This window comes from Haliotis rubra, unplaced genomic scaffold, assembly GCF_003918875.1.
Source record: "Haliotis rubra isolate DU_JTF1 unplaced genomic scaffold, ASM391887v1 Scf357, whole genome shotgun sequence".
NCBI classification, from domain to species: Eukaryota; Metazoa; Mollusca; class Gastropoda; order Lepetellida; family Haliotidae; genus Haliotis; species Haliotis rubra.
Window position 1 is genome coordinate 770976 of NW_025767032.1, and position 24163 is coordinate 795138.

Below are 24163 nucleotides of genomic sequence, written 5' to 3' on the forward strand. Positions count from 1 at the left end.
CATGTCTGATGACACTTTTAGATATATTTGACAAAATATGGACGTTTGGAGAATTTCCTCCTTCATGGCGTAATGCCATTGTAGTCCCAATACCAAAACCTGGCAAGGATCATACAGATCCGTCGAATTACAGACCGATCTCTCTAACTAGCTGTGTCTGTAAAACCATGGAACGTATGGTGAATAATAGATTAACTTGTTATCTTGAAACCAATAACCTTATAACCAATATTCAATGTGGTTTCAGGAAAAATCGTAGTACCATTGATCATTTGGTACGTTTAGAATCCTTTGTTAACAATGCTATAGTAAATATACAACATGCTGTATCAATTTTCTTTGATCTCGAGAAAGCTTATAATACAACCTGGAAGCATGGCATTTTGAAGGATTTACATGATTTTGGTTTGAGAGGCCGTTTGCCTCTTTTTATATCACAGTTTTTAAAAGACAGGCAATTTCAAGTCCGAGTGGGTTCAACCCTGTCTGACCATCATAATCAGGATCAGGGTGTCCCCCAAGGAAGTATTTTGTCTGTCACTTTATTTAGCATTAAGATCAACAGTTTATGCAAGGTTTCAAACGATTCAATTGATGGATCACTTTTTGTGGATGATTTTAACATTTCTTGTTGCGGTAAGAATATGAATACTATTAAACGGCAACTACAGTTGTGTTTAAATAAAATAAATAAATGGTGTCTTGAAAACGGCTTTAAATTTTCTAAATCAAAAACTAATTGCATACATTTCTGCCGTAAATATAAACCACATAAAGACCCAGAACTGTTTTGAAATGGCACTCCCATCAAGGTTGTAAAAGAGGCCAAGTTCTAAGGTCTCATTTTCGACTCCCATTTAACTTTTCTTCCGCATATCAAATCTCTAAAAACTAAATGCCTGAAGGCACTCGATTTATTGAAAGTCGTGTCTAATTCAAGGTGGGGAGGGGATCATGCTACGCTCCTACACCTTTACAGATCACTTGTCCGCTCGAAGCTTGATAATGGCTCCATCGTATATGGTGGAGCCTGCAAAAGCAATCTAAAACTACTTGATTCTGTCCATCACCAAGGTCTAAGACTTTGTCTTGAATCTTTTAGAACTTCTCCTGTTGACAGTCTTTGCGTCGAGGCAGATGAACCTTCTCTTAACCAACGACGTATAAAATTATCTTTACAATATATTACAAAATTATATTCTAACGAGTCTAATCCTGCATTTCACTGTGTCTTTAGTCCTCTTTATGAGAATTTGTATAACAAAAAATCTTCTCTTGTTCCGCCTCTTGGGCTCAGAATTAAGCCATTTATTGCTGCTGCCGGCATTGAGCTGGAAAATATAGCTCCTTCCCGTCTTCTTTCTTCTCCTCCTTGGCAGATAGTTAGACCAGAAGTTGACTTAACACTTACAACATTTAAAAAATCGGAGACAAATTACTTACAATATAAACAAGAATATAATCAATTAAAAAAAAGTAAATATATTACATATAAATCCATATTTACAGATGGGTCCAAGGATGGTGGCGCAGTGGCTTGTGCCACTGTCATTGGGTCCAAAACAATATCTTCCAGATTACCCAATGACAGTTCAACTTTCACTGCAGAAGCAAGCGCAATACTTACAGCTCTTAAATATATTAATAAACATCCTAAATATAAACAATATATAATATTTTCCGACTCTCTCTCTTGCCTTCAGCCTATTAAAAATATTTCTTGTAAACATCCACTTTTATTAGAAATTATTATAGAATTATATAATGATCTTGCCACTGGCCAATACGACATCGTCCTCTGTTGGTTACCCAGCCACGCTGGTATTTCTGGGAATACTTTGGCCGATCTTGCTGCCAAGGCAGCACTCAACAAATCTGTGACACCACTTCTTATTCCATACTCTGATTACAAAGCCAGCATTCGAACTTACATCCTTGATCTGATGCAGAAGAAGTGGGACACTCAAGTAGGTATTAATAAATTACATGAAATAAAACCCTATATTGGCTACACTTACTTGGGTTGTCAGTCCAGATTTGAATAGGTCATCATGCGACGATGTCGTATTGGCCACACTAGATAGACTCATGCATACCTATTGAAAGGTGAGGATCCTCCGTTTTGTATCCCTTGTGATGAGAGAACCACGGTCAAGCATGTCCTGCTTGACTGTGTTGAATTCTCCATCATAAGGGATAAATACTTCAATGTGAAAACAGTTAAGGATCTTTTTCACACTGTTAATTTTTATTTAATTATTGGCTTTTTAAAAGAAATTGATTTAATGAATGAATTTTGAATAATTTGTTCTGTACATATATGTATTTGAAACATAAATCATGTTTATCGAATTAACGACACGCTGACAGTCTGTTAAATAAAATATATTAAACCCATTCACACGATAAATAAGCACCCACTTTCCGGTTTATAGTTTCTACATACACATTAAGGGACCGCTCACAATAAATGGGGTGGGGGTTGGTGATAATTTTTATGGAGAAGCATGTACAATGTGAATGACCTCCCTTCATTTCATGCACAATGTAAGTGACACACCCTTTGCATATGTCATATTCAAAATCAATTAACAAACACCCCCCCCCCCTCATTTTAAGTATAATGTTTTTATGTAAAAATTTGCTTACCCCTAGTACATGTGTTCAAAATTGATGACCTCTACCTTTCCAGAACAAAATATGTGCCCCCTTTAACTTCATCATCACCTCACACCCCACATCCCCAAATACATTATTAACGGCCCCTAGGCCATTATTCAATCCCCAAAATTTACAGTAAATTGGCATATAGCTTGCACAATATATTTCTAAGTATCATTTGGGACCCCACCCCAATCTGTCCCATTTTTTAAAGGCTGTCTCTAGTAACCAGTACCTAAATGACAGATCACATTTTGAAAACACAGGAATATTATTTGAAATTGATATTAGGAATCTGTATTATACAATTTATATATGTATGTTCGTATGATAACGTATATTTTTGCATTAAATCTAGATGAAACAAAGTTATGAATGTGCTTTTGTTAGTCACAGACTAGCGTAATAGTACTTTCCTTGAAATAGTCAGTATGCACTAGAAATGTATCGGCAAAATGCTAATATCGTAGAAGATTATAAAGCATGTATGTAAATTACAGTATGTCATTGTCATAGATGTTTTGTAAAATTAAACTTCACACAATGATATAAGAGAAAGAATTTGTTTATGTATGTCTCATCTCTTACATACAAAGAATACATACATGTGTTGATAAAATATAAATGTACAAGCCGCCAAAGGTCTACAAGAGAAACTTGCAATAAAATTACATAAAACGTTGCAATACATGATATGTATTCACACCTGCTATCTTTTAACTTGTATCTTTACGACACAAGTTAACAATCAGAGCTTGTTTGTACATAAAACAAAGAGTCACGTGATAGGGCGTCATCAAATTTCCCCAATAGAACGTGCGGTATCGCATTTGTTCATTCTACCATGGCTACGTGAAATGCTCGAATTTGATTGGTAAATCCATAACATCAGACGGTATCAATTTGGATTGAAAATGCGTCTGATTTCACGGCGCGTCACTGCGCACGTATACAACACTGCCGCACTACTTTAACTTGGCCACCAACATGACTAATATCAACACAACAGACGTGATGGAAATGCTGATGAAACATTTATTAAAACTCGAAAAATACAATTATACGATTTCTCCTCCACAATTATTAGGGAACCTCACTATCATAATTATTACCGTCTATTATAAAAATATTCAAACTCAATTACAATACACAGCCCCAAACATAAACAAACAATATCTAACATATTGTAGGAACGTACCAGAGTAGGTAGGGCAGTAAAGCCGAAGGTTGTTTATTCACCAAGTTAGGTATGGAAAAGGAGGAGAACCTCGTGGTGTACATATATATATATATGTAATCCATATATATAGCCGTTACAGTATGTTTTGTTCTTGTTTTATTTTGCCAAATAAATTCTTCAACGTGTTTGAGTTGATTTAGTTTTTGATGCTTGTTTTTTTTCTTTGCTTTGTTTTTTTTTTGCTCTTAAATTGCTTGCTGGGAATATTCCTTCCTTTTTCTCGCTTTCAGACATGGAAACTCTTCAGATTATGGTCTCCGAAGAGGAGGTACAAGACTTCCTGGATGGTGAGAGACCGATTTGGCCAGCAGCGGGAATGCCTTGTCCAGTCCCCGGATGTGGAGTACATGCTTTTTTATAAATATGGCAAGTTCATGGACCACTGGCTTAGAAGGCATATGCCTAGTGTTACATGTCATCGATGCTCCAGTGATTTTGCTAAACTTTCTTCGGCACGATGGCACGCTAGATTACACAGTGATTCAGGAGATGTCACCATCACTAAGGTAGAGGTCGCCAACAGACAGTTCATTGACCCTGGCCCTCATGTCCTGCCAAGACTCCCGAAGCCACATGAGAATAGTCTTTCCCCACGAAGGCTACGGCTTCGACAGGAGGAAGGCCCGGTGTGTTTTCTGTTTGCATTCCGAGCTCCCGTGATTGGTCGGCTAACTCCATTGCGGGCCAATGGGTGTTAAGCTAACGTCTCCCGGGTCAACGGTTAGCGCACGGGGTATTTAAGGGCCTGCAAAGCTCAGAGAAGTGGCTTACTTCAGGATACCCTGACCATAGTAAGTAGGGAGGTCTTCCTCCTTTCCTATTAGGTATTGTGTAGGGTTGTTTTTCATGTGGAATAGGAGACTGACTAGTGGGTTGGGTGAAATGATAGGTTTAGAGTAGGTTTTTATTTTGTAGGAATGAATTAGTTAGGGTTTTCTTTTTAGGCTTAATATATTACTAGGGGTGAGTGCGTGAGAGGAAGTCTGGTATTTATTTTGGTAAGTTTGGTTCAGTTTATTGTTATTAACTAATAAATTGTATTTGTTTGGCGAACTTGAATTATGTTATTTCTCTGCAAGAATCATTAGTCATGACTTAAACTATCATAGAACTTAAAAGAAAGGTTATAAAGGTTCCGGTTTTAAGGCAATATGTCAACATCCACTAAAAAAAATACACAACGCAAAGTCTGCTACTGAAACCGTTCAGAAACATCGAACCCTAGAACCTTGCTGTCAGGGGGTGATTCGCTGCAACGGAGTCGCCTATTACAATTTAAATCAGAAAGCCGTGTGAAAATACATCCCTATCTATCCCTATTTGTGCAGCAAAACGTTCGTAATCATTTACCTACCTGGTACATGGTATATTTGTTTCCGTTTAGGGTTGGAAATTCGCAAGATAACAGTCAGGCTAAACACAAAATTTGCCACTCCTACTCCACCATGTCCCGTTGCATCGTTCAAAATGTCAAAAATTGAACCATCAGAATTCCGCTCGCTGCCACCTTCCCCGCAAGGCTGTCACTGCTATGTTTGTACACTTTGAAAAGCTTGGCCACAATCCAGTCCCAAATGATGAGAATAATGTTCCAAGGAATCCCAAGTTAGTCGCATGTACACAAAGCAGCACTGTCACTCTTTCGTGGCATGCCGAGGTGGAGGCACGTACGTGAAATCATGATCGACACTCGCCGGTCATAAAAATCAACAGTCATTGATGAGTTACAGGTCATAGGTCAATCAGAAAAGGATCTATTCTTCGATTCTGCAGGGTTCAGGTTCGACTGTCAGTCAAGTATTTTCCACTGTCACTTCGAATTTCAACCTTTCGCAAAATGTAAACACTGGCTCGTCCGCCATTTCAAACTGTTGCGTAACTGTCTACTTCCAAGAAAATAAGTAGGTCTGACGATTCCATTATAGTGTGACCAGGGGGGTACAGTAACACGGCACACAAAACAATAGGCTGGTTTCGGTCGTGTGGAGTTATGATTATAAAAACCAAGCTCTTAGGTGTTACATTATTGCATTAAATAAACAGTAGTTTGTTTTCTTTGGACAGAGTATTTTGTATGTGCAATGTTAAAAAAAAATACGAACGGAACCTAACACTCCCTTCACAGACGAGTTCAATTCGCCTCACGTCCCATGCCGGACTACGCATGTTCCGCGGGACGATGAAGTTCGATGTTAATTCGGTTATGGTAGAATGGAGATAAACATACTGCGTTCGGCTTCAAATGAAATTTAGAGACTATCAATTCGGTCTAACATTCATCTAATTTCCAAACACAGAACGTTTATCTCCTAAATATAGTGGCAGATCATTTGTTGTCTATGACCAATCGTATCATGAGATACCTGTCACAGAGGAAAGGACGGGTGATGGGGCGTGGGCGAAAGTTCTGAAGACCACGTTTGGTCAATCAACAGCTGGATAGAAATTGATTATTGGCTATACCGTTGACCAGTCGATATGCTGGGTTTCGGCTTTAACAACTCAAGCTATCATGCAACAGTTTGTGTATTGTAAACATACATAATCGTAACGATCTATGAAATATACACATAAGACAAGTAGGAGTATATAGATCTCAGTGATCGAAAACACATTTTAGTGTTTTTCGATAAGTAAAACAAAGTGATTGAAATCCAACCATTGAGTAGAGACAGTATTTATTTTCATATACATTTTACGCACATAGCTAGTACATAAAACATAATGGTTTGCTGTACATGTAAATAATATCTTCACCTTGATATGAATGAATATCCAAATTAAAGTACACGTATTATAGAATTCAAAAAGTGACACGATAGTGAATTATTATAATGTATAAACTTGCAGTTTAATCCCCCCAAATACTTATGAAGATGGGCGTGCCTATATTTATACTGAATATTAACGAGGTTCATAAGATTACAGATGTGCATGTATGCATAAACATTACAAAGAGGGGCGTGATTCCATAAAGCAGGTTGTCCAATTATATAACACCGCATCTGTTTATTTTACACCTGTCACGGGACAAACCTTTCAACAAGGGCGTAACTACACATGCATTCTACCGGAGGCTGTTATTTCAAGGTCGAAAGAAGTGTTCAATTGTCTCATTACTTTAATCTGATTGAATGATTATACGCATGTGTATCGATACCGTAACTGATATACTATCCAGCCTTTATTGACGATGGATCAATAGAGACTGAGTTCATTGATACACGTGATAATTACACCGGATTTGATAAAAACAGAGATCAAATACAAATGTTTTACACAATGCTCATGTAAACTGCATAGAAAACTGACAATTCAAATCAACATGAAACTTTCCACAGCTTGAACAAAAATGCTTGAAATACATTTGTATGGTTTACATGTAATAACTTATGATATTACTTCTGTCTATGTCTACAAATTTTTTTGAATTACCAACTTACTGTGTTTTGTAGTAACGTAGTAAAAGATTTCATTGTTGTAATAACACTGACATGTACTATATTCGATGCAAAGGCGCGACTTATCACTTTATATTCGATTAGGTAACATTATCAAAGTTAGATTATGGAAAATAACTAGTTACAATTCAGTAAGCTTTAAATTAGTAGGTTAAATTATGTCTAATCTATTCGAGCTTGGATGTGTGATTATTTGTGATTATACATTATGTTTCATTATATGAAACATGACAACGTTATAATACCTAAAAAGTAAATTCAAACTATTATATTGTGTTTTAATTCTTTGCATGTCCTTGAAATTCCGTATACTGTTTCTTATTTATTAGGAAGTTGAAGAAAATATAATCTTCAGTAACCTCTAAACCATTACATCTAATTCAATCAATGTGCATAAGAAGTATTTTAGTACCCATTCCCAATGAAGAGTACCAGACACTTACCTCTGTAAAACATCATAATCCCCTTTCTCGCCGACATGTGTTCATTTGCCAAACGTTGTATAAGCCTATGATAATGATTAGAAATTGCTATCAAAACACTTTAAATACTTCTTCTGATTGACACTAAAGGTAGCATCTCTCGTCGGAAGAGCTAATATTTGCTCAGTACTACTACACTGGTTGAAATAATAGGTACAGTGCGATTTTTAAAAGTACGACACACATGTACGTCTCTCGCTGAATAAGAAGTGCTGTCTGTTGACGAATATATGAGGCTCTTGCTGTGAGAAACTGCCAATTACCTGCCCCATAAACACGTCACTCGCTGTAAGGAGCTGATTAATTTGCCCCATATATGCGGCTCTCGGCCTTAATGAGTTAACACTTACATCAGATGCATGTTGATGTTTTCCACGCTGACAATCATACTGTCAATATTGCTGTACAGATAATTTAGGTGACATGCATATAGACCCAAAATGGAAGTACAACAGTGAAGTCTGAATATTTTGACAGTCCTGTGTAAATTGAAATTGCCGCAGCACTAAGCATAATATTTAGTTCTGGAAGCACTGCATGTTTGTCTCACTGTGTTGAATACAGGTGCTTTCATATTTGGCCTCTGCCCAGTCTGGAGAGAAAATGTTTGGCTCAATATTCTTCCCATCAAAATCATCATGGGTGATTGGTTCCTCCCCAGCAACCTCACTGATGTTACAGTCAACATCACAAGTATCCACCAGCATTAAGTGGGTCAGTTGATAGTCCAGGGAAAGAATTGGTCATGCAGCATATGTTTTTCTCTGTTGCTTCAGAGGTGTTCATCCTGGAAAACATCAGTGGAGTATTACTCTCCAAACTGATACAGGGTAATATTATCTCATGACTGCCAGTTATGAGAAAATGAATCATTGTCAGATTTAAGTTACTATTGTGGAGAAAGACATCTCACAGAATGAACATATTCATTGGGATAAGTCAAAGGTGGAAAACATTATTCTAAACACATGTTTCAAATGGAGAAGCATAATTTTAATATGCTGACATTTTTTTTCCTTCTCTGAGTGGCATTTTGAACTTGGTGTGATGAACAACAAGGAGAGTTCAATGGATGTACAACTTCTTTAATATAATATGAGCGACATTTCGGTGTAGCTACTAGCTACTAACACTGTTATCAAGCAAGTAACTATCCTTGCTAATTTTTTTCTATAGGGAGAAATGTCTGATACAAAGAAGTGTGTTCAACAAGTACACCAGACATTATTCAGACAAATTCATACCAAAAGTAAACAAACACTAACCTGTATCATGTGTATTCTGGAATCACATGGGCCTCATCTTTGTGGACAACAGGTACCTGTAGGGAGATGTTATATGATGTATTAAAGGGAAAAAGTCAATTGTGTATTAGCATTCTTGGTAAACTTTAATTCAAAAATGAAGGGAGCAAAGGTATTATAGTCAAACATAAACAACTTTGAAAAACTGTATATAATGATGCTAACTTGCTTTTTAAAAGCAAGAAGCAAATGAAAGTTAACCCACAGGTTCACAGGAAAATTTACTTGTGAAATGCCAATTACCTTAAAACACTGAAAATAATAAATTGGGGTCTGTTCCAATTTACTTGCCTACTTTACCTACCTGTCATCAGGAGATATAAGCATATGTGAAAATATCAAATACATTAGAATTTTAAGTAGATGACTAAATGTAACTCAGTGTCAAACTGACAACTGTAATTAAAATGCATGACCGGGTGCTGTCATATTGATGAGCTGTATGAGAGAAGACAAGCAGGTAAAATCAACAGGCCATATCAAGTGATATTTGCTTTACTAAGATACATTGTATAATTGAAATATAGTTGAAAATAGATTCAATAGATTAGCCTGAAATTAGAATCCAATAGCTGTGTTCAAGTACGGCGGCAAATTTTGAAACAATGTTAACAATGAATAAAGCCTAACTACTACAGAAACTTTTATAGCTAATCTTCACTGGGCCAGTCTGGAGTGCCGATTTCAGAAGATAACATCAGTGGCATTCTACAGATGGTGACGCCTTGGGCTGCACCCTCTGTAAAGCAAAAAGATTGTATACTGTAAGTTTTGATGATTACTACAGTAAGAGGCCCCTAAAGTTTTGCATGAAAAGTTTTCTATAGCGTGTGTACCTCTTGAAGCAACACATTATTTTCCCCTGAATCGATTCAAAACCCCTTCTCGTAATTTTGGTGGGCATGCACGTTAACTAAATTTGGCAAGGAGAATAACAATAACAGACGTTTTCCTCAAACGGTAAAAGATACAAAATACGTGGCACTTAGTTACAGTAGTGAAATATCTCTGTCAGAAGAGGAAATGGCACACAACACTGAGGGTGAGACCAGCGAGAGCTGACGGCTACCTCGTCATGCTTTGGTATCATTCGTCTCTACTTCGAATGATAGTCAACCACCATTTCAGCAATTGTTTACCTCTCAGACACGTCGAACCTCTATTGCAGTATCCTGAGCCACGGGAGCATGTCTCAGGCGTCGTAATTGCTGTGCATTTAAAATCGACCGTGCAAAAATCTTTGAACGCCATCATTATACCGACACTACACTTAGGACCGTAGTGATTGACGATCGCATCACATGTCATGGGTCAAATCGGGTCGAGAGACTAGTGTGACGTGACGTCATAGCATGTTTCTCATGTCATGGGCATAACATGAGAAATACCCATAGGAAAAACCCGTGACGTCATCCATCCAAAACCAAATGATCTCATGGTGCACACTGCCTCATAACACCCTAGGACGACCTATTGTGACGTCACAGGGTGACGTTGTCTATATAAATCAGGCTCAGCGTGGGTCTTGCCAGTTCTCACAATGCATTCACCACGAATGGAAGTAGATGAAGAAGAACTTGAAGAGGCACCCGTGCCCTACCAGTTGGAGCCGACGCCCCAAATAACAGCTAGGAGGTTCCGGATCAACAGTCATTGCTATAAGCTGAAGTTCAATCAAGCTTGGTTGGAGCGTCAACAACCTGAAAACCTCTCCGTCGTTCTCAGAGAGCAGTTTGATGCTGTCTTGTTAGACCTGAGAAACGATGTGAACGGCCATGATGGTGATCGGTTGGGATTGACCCTCGAACATCCATATCTGGATACACCCATCCGAATCACATTTCGTCACATGGAGGACCTCCAGGGGGAACACATCATTGCCCAAGTGGAAGAAGCACAGCAAAGTTGTATATCGATGACACCATGGACATTTACTTACTGCATGTAGAAGGTCCTGCTCTCCTAGGCCAGGGACACGGGCGGCCAAGGCACATCGTCGGCATAAACACTTTCCTGGAAAAGCAATGCATTGTACAAATGAAGAATGATGACCAACTCTGCTTTGCCCGTGCCCTGGTCGTGGCCAGTTACCATGAACACAAACCAGATCCTGTGACCAAGGAATGGACCAAGCAATGGAAATACGTGTGCGACCATCGTAAAGCAGCGCCTTGAAGGCCGCCAAGGGCTTATTTCGTCAACTGAACTTTCCTGAAGGGCCTTGTACAGGGCGTGCCACGTGGGAGCTGTTCGGCCAACGTTTGGCGCCCTACCACCACGGACTTAAAATCTACTCCCAAGATGTCATGAATCGTCTCCTGTACAAGAGTGAAGTGTCTCAACCCACCAAGATCCTTCACTTGTATCATCACCATCAGCATTACGATGTCATTACATCCATGACAGCCTTTACAGGCTATAACTACTACTGTGAAATCTGTGACCAAGGATACGGCACCCCTAAAATCACCGCTGCACCCGAGAATTTCGATGCCATTGGTGTCGATGTCCTGGATTCTGTGACGAGGTGGACAATGGAGGGCTCTCTTGTCTCCAATGTGGAGGGTGGTTCCTAAACCCTTACTGCTTTCACCGGCATCTGACGGCCTCCGCCAAGCATCCCAGCATCTGCTCCACGATCCACACCTGTCATTGATGCAAGTTAACGTGAGAAAAATTCAGGGCTTGGACAACCACCAGTGCGGCACGAATCGTAACTGCAAGATCTGCAAAGAACCCATGGAACCCAACAACCAGTGCTCAAGTGTCATCAAACCACCCACACAAGATGAAGATGGTGAAAACAGGGATGAAGATAAAGAACGACAACTGCGTCAGTTTATCTTTTCAATGATTTTGAATGTACCCAAGATCAAGGTACTCAAGTTCCCAACTTGTGTGTGGTGCATCTGGGATGTGTAAAATGTATTTCTGAAGCCTCAGATCAACTGTGTGAAAAGTGCCCTTGGCATGAGGGATGAGACGGGACTAGCTGCATCAAAGTGTTTCCGGGATCTACAAGCTTGAAGGACATGGGCGTCTGGCGGAAAAGAAACAAAAGAAGAAACGTAAGGCACCACACAAGCCGTCGGGTCGCGCCTCAAAACAACCCTGCTACTCCAAACCATCACAAGAACCAGATGATGATGATGTAGAACAACAAGAAGAAGAACAAGACGAAGAAGATGATGACATTTCCCCATACATTGACGATGACGACGTTTTGGTCATTGCACACAACTACCGTTGCTATGATGGGCACTTTCTCCAACATTACTTCCATCAACATTTGATGAAAGAACCCCAGATCATACTACGAGGGAATCACATCTTGCAGATGAATGTGGGGCGTCTCATCTTCAAAGATTCACTCAATTTCCTCACGATGGCACTGAAGCAGTTTCCAAAAACGTTTGCGTTGACGGAACTCATGGCATGTTTCCTACAGAACGCAATCTTTCTTGGCCTGGTACGACGCACACGTGGCTGAAGGGGATGTCTTGGATCTGGATGAAGAATTGTTGAGCTACTGCCTGAGTGATGTTGACATTTTGCATCGAGGCTGTGCTGCATTCCACAACATGTTAATCCAACAAAACAACGTCGACCCTTTCCATGAAGCAGTGACTCTACCCATGGCTTGCATGCTCACCTTCGAAAACTGTTTTTTGGAACCCCACACCATCGCCATCATACCTCCCCAAGGTTATCGTCCACATCGCCGCTACTCTCTTCAGTGTCTCCACTGGCTCAACTAGGTCATGCACCAACACCCCGACCTGCACATCCAACATGCCCGGAATGGTAGAGAAGTAGGCTTTGACTGTGCTGATTGCAGTCACTACACGGTGGATGGCTACGACGGCAAGACACGTGCTAGTGCGTTTGGTGCCGGTGCCGGTGCCGGTGGTACGACGTTGGGTCAAGGATTGAAAGGGTTGAATCATGGCGGGAGAGAGGGGAGACGATGGGAAAGAAGAAGGGGGAGAGAAGGCGGCAGGTGATGCACGATGTGTACTGACAGGGACAAAAATGTTCATGGTGGGTGAGCATATCCTGCTTGACTGTGTTGAATTCTCCATCATAAGGGATAAATATTTCAAAGTAAAAACTGTTAAGGATCTTTTTAATCATGTCAATTATCATTTATTTATTGAATTTTTAATAGAAATAGAAATGATAGATGAATTTTGATTCATATGTTTTGTACATACATGCATTTTTTAGTATTGGTGATTTAAATGAGAAACTGAATTTGTGAGTGGCTGTACCTTTGAAAGGTGTTGGCACCCGTGAAGAGCCACCTCCTCATGGTGGGTGCTGGGTAACGCTAACCGCTCTTCAACCCCCCGTTGTGGACCCGGGGGTATATTTGGTCCACCAACCCGTTTGCCGTTGGTTGCGCCCCTGTGTCGGTGGAGGACGGGATTCTGGTGGTTGAGGGCACTGGTTCAAGGAACAGTGTTCCTTTGCCCAACACACCACTTCGGCCCTGACTTCACCTAGACGGGTGGTAGAACTGGCCCGGTTCTACCAATCGGCTGGTCACGCCGTGCCCTGTGTATAGAATATATATATATATATATATGTCATTGCACAAATTTGATTTGGAATTGTTATAATATCGGTCTTGGCCTACTTGTTTATCTAAAACGTTTGTGATTTTGAAATAGAATGTTATAAACTTTGCCTAGAGTCTTATGCCCAGAAGGCGGTGGCTCATGGGCCAATCTGGTGGAATTATTATTTTTTTAATTCTTCTGCTGGAGTATATCATCCGGGTATCCTTGGTGCTGCAAGTTGGAAATCCACTTGTTTTTAGCATTGTCCTTGTGATACTCCGTGGTGGGTGGGAGCTCGGATGATGAAATCTAACAAAATAACCATGGCTTATGAAACTCTAACCAAAAAAACCAAACTTCCTCTTGATAATGACCCTGTTGACAACGAACTCAGACTGCAACCAACCAACTGATTACTGGCCACGTTTTGTTGTCATTGAGACCAAAGATCATACACCATCAAAATTAAATCCTTTTGCTGTGTCTAAAGGTATCCAAGGCATTGCTGGCGATGTGAAGAACATTAAACAATTACGTTCTGGTGCGCTGTTGATTGAGTGTGGCAAGAGACAGCAATCAAACAACCTATTGAACACTGAAACTTTTGTCGGCATTCCCGTCACCGTCACGGCTCACAAGGCCCTTTACACGAGCAAGGGAATCGTTAGAGATCGTGAGCGATTGCTGGCTGACATGTCGGAACTAGATATCGTTTCCGAAATGAAGTATCAGGGTGTACTCTATGTTAAACGTTTTTCTACACGTAAAAGCGATACAACTATCAAAACCAACACCTATTTGTTTTCCTTTTCTTTACCCATTGCTCCAAAATCTCTCAAGGCAAGTAATTGTAACCTCAATTTGGAGACTTACATTCCAAACCCTCTCAGGTGCTTTAAATGTCAGAAGTTTGGCCACGGCGTAAATACTTGTACATTGTCTGTTGTGTGTGCTCACTGTGGTGAAAAGACACACACAACAGAAGATTGTAACAGTAATGTCAAAAAGTGCATCAACTGCGCAGGGAATCACCCAGCTTACTCTAAGGACTGCCCCGTATGGAAACAGCAAATGGTAATCAATCAAATAAAATTCACACAAAACATTAGTTTTGCAGATGCAAAGAAACTAGTCCACGGCTCAGAACAGACAGACAGTTATGCTTCCATTGCCAGAACAACAGCTGAGGGAACATCAAGAGTAACTAAAGTATCTGCTAGTTGTCAGACAAACTTAACCTGGGTAAAAACAGAATCTCCTAAACCTGTTTCGCCTGCTACATCTACACAAACTGTAAACTCACTTCCCGGTACATCTCGAATCCAATCAGAGACATCCTCTGAGCAAGGTCTCGTTAAAACGAAAATTAATAAGCCAGATGTTTAAAAAAAACTCGGTGGCAGAGCCCCAAAGGGGTCAGAAAATCAAATTCAATTATTCAACAAATACGGATCTCTTGAGGATATGGACATGTCTGAAAACGTCCGTAGTTGGGCACACAGCTTGTCGCCCACCACAAAAGTGCGGGGTAGATCCCCAACAAATCCCCCCAAAAGATAGGTTATCAAAATCATATTATACAGTGGGATTGCAGAGGATTAAGGACAAACTTCAATGAACTGCAGCTTTTAGTCCAGGATTTAACACCATCAGCGTTGTCTGCAGGAGACCTATTTAAAACAGATAGATGCTTTTGTCCTGCGTTTTTTCAATGCATATCATTGTTTCTCACCTCCGGGTGACAGGGCCACGGGAGGATCTTCCATCCTAGTCCGACAGAACGTTATCCATAGCCCTATTTTACTTACTACTAATCTGCAGGCTGTTGCAGTGCGACTTACTTTAAACGTTGCGTTTACATTATGTTTTTATATATCTCTCCGTCCTCAACGTTTCACAAAACCGATCTTCAAGCTCTCTATGATCAACTGCCGAAACCATGTATTATCATGGGAGATTTAAATGGACACAATCCACTCTGGGGTGGTGCAACTACAAACGCTAAAGGTAAACTACTAGAGGAGTTTTGTTCAGATAATGATTTATGTATTTGTAATGATGGTTTCAACACTTATTTACATCCTGGTACAGGAACATATTCTGCTCTCGACTTGTCACTCACAAATTCAGAACTACTAAATGAATTTGAATGGTCAGTCCACGATGACCTCTGTGGAAATGACCATTTTCCCACTATACTAAAACCTGTAACTTCATCTGATGTTCCTCCCTCATCACGGCGGAATTTTAAAAAGGCTAACTGGGCTCTATATGAAACAATGTGTGCTGCAAAACTTACAGCTGAACTTTTTATTGACGTTCCTGATGCTATCAAACGTTTTTCCGATGAACTGAACATCATAGCTGATGAGTGCATACCAAAGTCCTCTGCAATTCCACATATTAGAAAACCTTGGTTCAACGACGAGTGCAAACAAGCTAGGAAGGCAAGGAAAAAAGCAGAACGTTATTTCCGTTGCCCCCTATGGTGCATAATTGAAACAAATTTAAAATTTTAAATGCTAAAGCGCGGCGTACCTTTAAACACACTAAACGCCAATCTTGGCAAAATTATGTATCCAAAATAACTTCTCGAACGCCCATGTCCAAAGTATGGAACATGGTACAGAAAATTAAAGGTAAAGGTACTCAATCTAGCGTCCATCATCTTAAACATGGAGATCAATTACTTACTGATAAATCAGATATTGCGAATAAACTGGGTGAAACTCTTGCTAAACACTCTTCCTCTTCTAATTATGTGCCTAAATTCCAACAATATCAAAAACAACAAGAAAAGAAAACTATTAATCTGAATTCAGATAATGGGGAAGACTATAATGAACTATTTTCTATTCATGAGCTCCATACTGCTCTTGAACAAGCTCACGATACTGCTACAGGGGCTGATGTATAACATACATTATCAACTCCTGATGCACTTACCAGAATCCTGTCTAGAAACTCTAGAAAATATTTTTGATCATATTTGGACATCTGGTAACTTTCCTCCCTCATGGCGTGACGCTATAGTAGTACCAATACCTAAACCTGGACGTGATCATACAGATCCGTCTAATTATAGACCTATTTCACTAACTAGCTGTGTTTGCAAAACCATGGAACGAATGAGTGAGTGAGTGAGTTAATATTTAACGTCACATCGGCAATATTTCAGCCATATCGTGACGAGAACATTTTACATTGTAATGGAATATGTATATATTATAAAACCTGTCATCGAAGGACAGTAAAACAACTAGAATATCACAATTAGATTTAAAACTAGTGTGGAAGGTTAAAACTAATAGCACTATTAGGACAATACAAGATAAAAACAGGCTATAGATCGCCAACAACTGAAGGTCGATCACCATACTAGGGTCCATGGGGACTTACAGTACCTTGGCTACCTGCATGGACCCTAGTTAGATTTACACCATCCCTTCAGCTGATGGCGATTGTAAGAAATGTTAGCTACAATTAAAATGACAAAAATGCTACGTTTAAAAATCCTGGCAGTGAGTTTAAATTGACTTTGAAAGCAAGTTAGAAATATATCAACAATTTAAGTGAAATTTTTTCCTGGCAAGGACTTTGACGTACCCTCTCAGGAGGACAATACTTTTACGCTACGTCAACCCCCTTTGAGGGTACAGCCACTAACAATCTCAGTTACTAATAAAAACTACCAACAATAAAATATTTAGCTATTTACAGATCAGTCAACAAATCTAATTCTTTTAAAAATTCAACTATTAAATGATAATTAACATTATAAAAAAGATCCGTCAATGTTTTGACATTAAAATACTTATCCCTTGTGATGGAATATTCAACACAGTCAAGCAGGACATGCTTGACTGTGATTCTTTCATCACAAGGGATACAAAACGGAGGATCTTCGCCTTTCAGTAAATATTCGTGAGTATATCTAGTGTGGCCAATGCGACATCGTCGCATAATGACCTCTTCAAATCTGGACTGACAACCCAAGTAGGTGTAACCAATGTAGGGTTTTATTGCATGTAATTTATTAATACCTACTTGGGTGTCCCACTTCTTCTGCCATGGAACGAATGATAAATAATCGACATGTTTGGTACTTGGAAACAAATAACCTTATAACAGATATACAATGTGGTTTCCGTAAAAATAGAAGTACTTTCGATCACTTAGTGCGTTTGGAATCATTTGTTAAAAACGCTCTAATTAATAAACAACAGGCTGTGTCTATCTTTTTTGATCTTGAAAAGGCATATTACACTACGTGGAAATATGGCATTTTAAAAGATTTACATGCCTTCGGATTGCGAGGCCGTTTGCCTAAATTTATAGCCAACTTCTTAAAGGACAGACAATTTCAAATCCGTGTGGGTTCTACCCTGTCTGATCATTACAATCAGGATCAGGGTGTTCCACAAGGCAGTATTTTGTCTGTCACATTATTTAGCATAAAGATATATAGTTTATCAAAAGTTTTAAATGATTCAATAGATGGATCGTTATTTGTGGATGATTTAATTATTTCTTGTCGCCGTAAAAATATGCATACCATTGAACGGCAACTACAGTTGTGTTTAAACAAGGTAAACAAATGGTGTCTTGAAAATGGCTTTAAATTTTCTAAATCAAAAAATTAATTGCATACATTTCTGCCGTAAATACAAACCACATAAAGACCCTGAACTATCTCTAGATGACACGCCCATAAAAGTTGTCAAGGAGGCCAAGTTCTTGGGTCTAATTTTTGACTCCCATTTCACTTTTCTGCCACATATTAAATCCCTTAAAAGTAAATGCCTGAAGGCCCTTGACTTGTTGAAAGTCGTTTCCAATTCTAAGTGGGGAGGGGATCAAGCTACCCTTCTACATCTATATCGATCACTGGTACGTTCCAAACTTGATTATGGTTCCATCGTGTATGGTGGAGCCTGCAAAAGTAACCTCAAACTATTAGATTCTGTCCACCACCAAGGTCTAAGACTTATCTTGGTTCCTCTAGAACTTCTCCTGTTGACAGTCTCTACGTCGAGGCCGATGAGCCATCTCTTACACAATGCCGTATAAAACTATCCTTGCAGTATGTAACAAAACTATATTCTAATGAGTCAAATCCTGCATTTAACTGTGTTTTTAATCCTCCTTATGAGGATTTGTACAACAAAAAGCCTTCTCTGGTTCCGTCTCTTGGTTTGAGAATGAAACCATTCATTTCTGCTGCCGGCATTGAGCTGGACAATATAGCTCCTTCCCGTCTTCTTTCTTCTCCCCCTTGGCAATTAGTGAGACCACAAGTTTACCTCACACTGACAAAATTTAAGAAAGCAGAAACTAATGATTTACAGTATAAACAAGAATTTAGTCAATTAAGAAATAAATATAATACATATAAATCCTTATTTACAGATGGATCCAAGGATGGTGGCGCGGTGGCTTGTGCCACTGTCATTGGATCCAGAACAATATCTTCTCGACTACCAAATAATAGCTCTATTTTCACAGCAGAAGCTAACGCCATATTAACAGCTCTTAAATATATAAATAAACACCGTAAATATAAACAATAAATCATCTTTTCTGATTCTCTTTCGTGTCTTCATGCTATTGAAAATCTTTCTTGTAAACATCCACTTTTATTAGAAATTATTGAATTGTATAATGAGCTTGCTACTGGCCAATGCGACATCGTCTTTTGTTGGGTACCCAGCCACGTTGGCATTTCTGGGAACACAATGGCCGATCTTGCTGCCAAGGCAGCAGTCAACAAATCTATGACACCACTTCTGATTCCATACTCTGACTACAAAGCTAGCATTAGAACTTACATCCGTGATCTGATGCAGAAGAAGTGGGACACCCAGGTAGGTATTAATAAATTACATGAAATAAAACCCTATATTGGTTACACCTACTCGGGTTGTCAGTCCAGATTTGAAGAGGTCATCATGCGACGATGTCGCATTGGCCATAAAAGGTACACTCACAAATACTTGTTAAAAGGTGAAGATCCTCCGTTTTGTATCCCTTGTGATGAGAGAGTCACAGTCAAGCATGTCCTGCTTGCCTGTGTTGAATTCTCCATCATAAGGGATAAATATTTCAATGTTAAAACTGTTAAGGATCTTTTTAATACTGTTCATCTTCATTTAATTCTCGCTTTTTTAAAAGAAATTGATTTAATTAATGAATTTTGATAAATATGTTCTGTAGATAGATGTGTTTTAATGATTGGTAGTTTTGATTAGTAACTTAGATTGTTAGTGGCTCTACCCTCAAGGGGGGTTGAAGTATCGTAAAATTATTGTCCCCCTGAGAGGGTATGTAAGTCCCAACACTTTGAAAGCATTACCCAACACTGAATGTTGGTCTTCACATTGAACCCATGTGGGAAATCGAATCCGGGTCTTCGGTGTGATGCGCGAACGCTTCAACCACTAGGCTACCTCATCGCCCCAGGTGCAAAGTGTTGACAACATTGGATGAAATAACAATGAACCAACTGACAGGCATACAGTTTATTCAGTAAAAAAGGCCATGGGCCCATAAACAGGCAGTGCTTGGTTGCATGAATAACACATAATATTAATGACTATACAATAATAATACAGTTGATTTGTTATGCACCAAAACCCCAGGCACTTTGTGTCTGCTCATGGCGCTACACAAAATTAAAATACACTGCAGTAGAGGTGCTATATTTTCACTGGTATATCAATCTTTCTAGAACTTTTGGAAGATATGAGACTTTAGGCAGTTTTTAAAGACTGCCAATTATTGGGATTTCTTTATTCCCAAGGGAAGATCGTTCCACAGAGTCGGGGCCATGTGAGCAAATGATCTCTGTCCATACTTTTTGAGGCGAGTTTTGGGTACTTTAAGAAGTAACTGATCAGCAGATCTAAGTGTCCGAGAAGGTTCATATTTCTCTCAATCAATCATGTCAGATAGGCAGGAGCTGTTTGACTGACACATTTATATGACAAGGCGAGAATCTTGTATTGGACTCGAGCTTGGACTGGGAGCTAGTGTAGGGAAGTTAGCACTGGTGTTATATGTCCACACTTCCTAGTTCGGTCATCCATTGATAGATTGTTGTCGATGAAATATTGTCAATAAAGGATGTTACAGTCATGGGCGTTATAGGCCGCGATAGTCTACTGGTAATGATTTGAGATTATGAAACTTGGCCGAACATCAGACAATCGTGTTGCCTTCATCAGATGATAGCAAACCTGTATGTCTCTCATGTGCTTTTGGTGAACCATAATGATGGTGCAGAGAAATATTGTAGGAATATGACATGGTTATCTCCCCGTCCCCACACACCATCGAATGTGACCAAGGCCGATGTTGAAGCGTAACTAAGGCTCTCCAGCTAGACCATGTTGTCAAAGATGCTTTTAATCAGTACAGGTTTTTTATGGGTAGGTCTGCCATGCTGTGTGACAGCACATCTTACAGAACGTGATCATATCAATGCAAAACACGTTATCACTATCATAATGTTCCACTGAGACATCAGCTCCTCTCTCAATCAGTAAGTCAAACACATCTCTATCCTCCAGTTCTGTTGCAAGCATTACTGGGGTATACCCGTCAATCCCCTTACTATTTATGTCAACTACATTTAGGTTAAGAACATACTTTACTGTGTCCAGATCTCCTCCTTCACAGGCCACATGAAGGACGTTGTAACCATCTTCATCTACTACCGACAGATCCGCTCCACGTTTCACAATATACTCAAGTACTGCTGAATGGCCGAAATCAGCTGCTATCAATGCTGGGGTTTGCCCTTCATCCGCTCTAGCGTTTATGTCCACTACGTTTAGTTTGAAGACATACTTCACTATGTCCATATTTCCTCCTTCACAGGACAAATGAAGGATGTTGTAACCATCTTCATCTACTACCGACAGATCCGCTCCACGTTTCACAAGATACTCAAATAATGCTGAATGGCCAGAAACAGCTGCAATCAATGCTGGGGTTCTCCCGTCATCCGCCATAGTATTTATGTCCCCTATGTTTTGTTTAAGGACATACTTGACTATGTCCATATATCCTCCTTGACAGGCGAAATGAAGGACGCTGTTTCCAAATATATCTACTGCCAACAGATCAGCTCCCATTTCCACAAGATACTCAAATGCAGCCCTATTCCCAAATGCGACTGCCAGTAACATTGCTGTCATGTCTCTATGCTGTTTACTGTTTATGTCCACCACATTGAGTTTGATTATATATTTCACGATCTCCTCATCCCCACCTCGGCAGGACAGATGAAGAATATTCTCAGCGTTATCATCCAACAATGAGACATCTGCTCCCAATTGTACAAGGAAACTGAACACCCTCGTCTGTCCGAACAATGCAGCCAGCATGATTGGTGTATTCCCATGAAAGTCTCTACTTTCAATGTCAATTATGTTCAGTGAATGGATGTACTTCACTATCTCTAAGTGTCTTTCCTGAGAGGCAAGATGTAAGATATTGCTATGATCATCATCCAGTTGAGACAAATCAGAGCCTTTCTTTACAAGTAATTCAAGTATTTCTCTCTGCCCCTCCTTTGCCGCTATCATTGCCAGTGTCCTGCCATACTTCCCCCTTGTATTGATGTTTGCAGTACCTTGTGACAGTATGTGTTTCACTTGAAGCAGGTCTCCATTTCTGCAGGCATCAATGAGAGTAGAGTTACCAGTGTTCTGACGTTGAGCCTGATCTCGTCCACCTGAAGAAGACATACATAAATGGTCACACGTTTGGAGCACAATTTCCCCATGTTGCTCATCATTTGTACAAGAATAAATGATTGTAAGTACCTTTGACACAGGCAATTTGTCCAGCACATGTCTTCGGGCATCTCATCTCTTGGCACGTTTTGAAACCACAGTCGCCAGTCCCAACCTAGAATCACAAAGTAGGGGCATTTATGTGTTCCTTGATTTTGTTCTACGTAAGTTTCATTGTCATCGTTTTGCATGAATTGGGCCTGCTACTGTGTTATCTTTGTACATCACACATCACACACCCCTCACCCACTCTTGGCTTTGTCATTATAATACAATGTTATTTCTGTACATTAATCCAATATAATTGGCTTCGTAATTATATTGATACTTTTGAACAATCTCCTTGCATTGTGTACAATGTTTTAATCTATTTATACTCTTTGAACTGACTCGGCATTCATCTGATAAAGGAGCAAGCATTAGCTCTGACACGTCGTACAAAGAATTAAAAAGGAGTCGTTATCCATGAAACGTGTCAGAATTGCAACGAGTGCTGTCTGTAAATCTTCGAGACTGGACTAAACACTCCAGTGAGCATTGATCCCGTTAGTTGCCCCTTACAACAAGCATGGGTTGCTGAAAAACAATTGTAACCCGGATATTCTTCACGGGTTACAATAAAATAAATTGTGCATTAACAACATATATAAAGGAGATGATTGAAAGCATTATGTGCAAGTCTTACATCTGAAGGCACCCGTGAAGAGCCACCTCCTCGTGGTGGGTGCTGGGTAACGCTAAGCGCTCTTCGACCCCCCGTTGTGGACCCGGGGGTATATTTGGTCCACCAACTCGTTTGCCGTGGGTTGGGCCCCTGTGTCGGTGGAGGACGGGAGTCTGGTGGTTGAGGGCACTGGTTCAAGGAACAGCGTTCCTTTGCCCAACACACCACTTCGCCCCTTACTTCACCTAGACGGGTGGTTGAATGGGCCCGGTTCAACCAATCGGCTGGTCATGCCAAGCCCTGTGCATGAATTGTATGCACATAAATTATTTGAATCTATATGTTTTGATTGGTCAAAATGAAATCTGCCTAGAGTCTCATGCCAGAAGGCGGTGGCTCATGGGCCAATTTGGTGATGTTGTCCTCCAAAATCTGCATGTTTCCAATTTCTTGTTTTGGGCGAAGTAACCAAACATTTACTTTGGTAAACTAACGCAGCTTTTCGCGTCATATTTGCTGAAGTATAACATCCCTGTATCCCCGGTGTTTGCATGTTGGAGATCCGATGCTATTAAACAACGCTCATTTTGGCACTCCATGGTGGGTGGGGAGCAGGGATGCTGAATCACATTATTTCCACTATGGCTCAACAAAACCCTGGTTCAAACAGATCTAAACGTAGACATGTAGAAACTGATGAAACTGGTCAAAATGTAAATGTCTGTCCTGCACTTGATTCATGGGCTCGATTTATAGTTATCGAGGCAGCAGATAAACAACCAATTAAACTTAATCCATTCGCTATTTCAGGAATTTGTGGCGAAGTGGAGAACGTGACACGTCTTCGAAGTGGAGCACTGCTTATTGAGTATTCAAGGAGACAACAATTTGTGAACTTGTTATCACTGAAAACATTTGCGAACATTGAGGTTGTTGTGTTTGTGCACAAAACCTTGAATTCTTGCCGTGGCATTGTTCGTGACAGAGCACG

At 39.8% G+C, this 24163-nt stretch overlaps 1 protein-coding gene across 1 annotated transcript in view; it reads right to left on the reverse strand.

The window, feature by feature from the left end:
• Window positions 1–21131: 21131 nt before the first annotated feature.
• Window positions 21132–24163, reverse strand: part of LOC124285268 (ankyrin-1-like) — a 45525-nt gene continuing 42493 nt past the window's right edge. The window contains exon 6 of the mRNA XM_046721464.1: window positions 21132–22447. Coding sequence (XP_046577420.1) covers window positions 21132–22447 — 1316 coding nt within the window. The remainder of the gene's footprint in view (window positions 22448–24163) is intronic.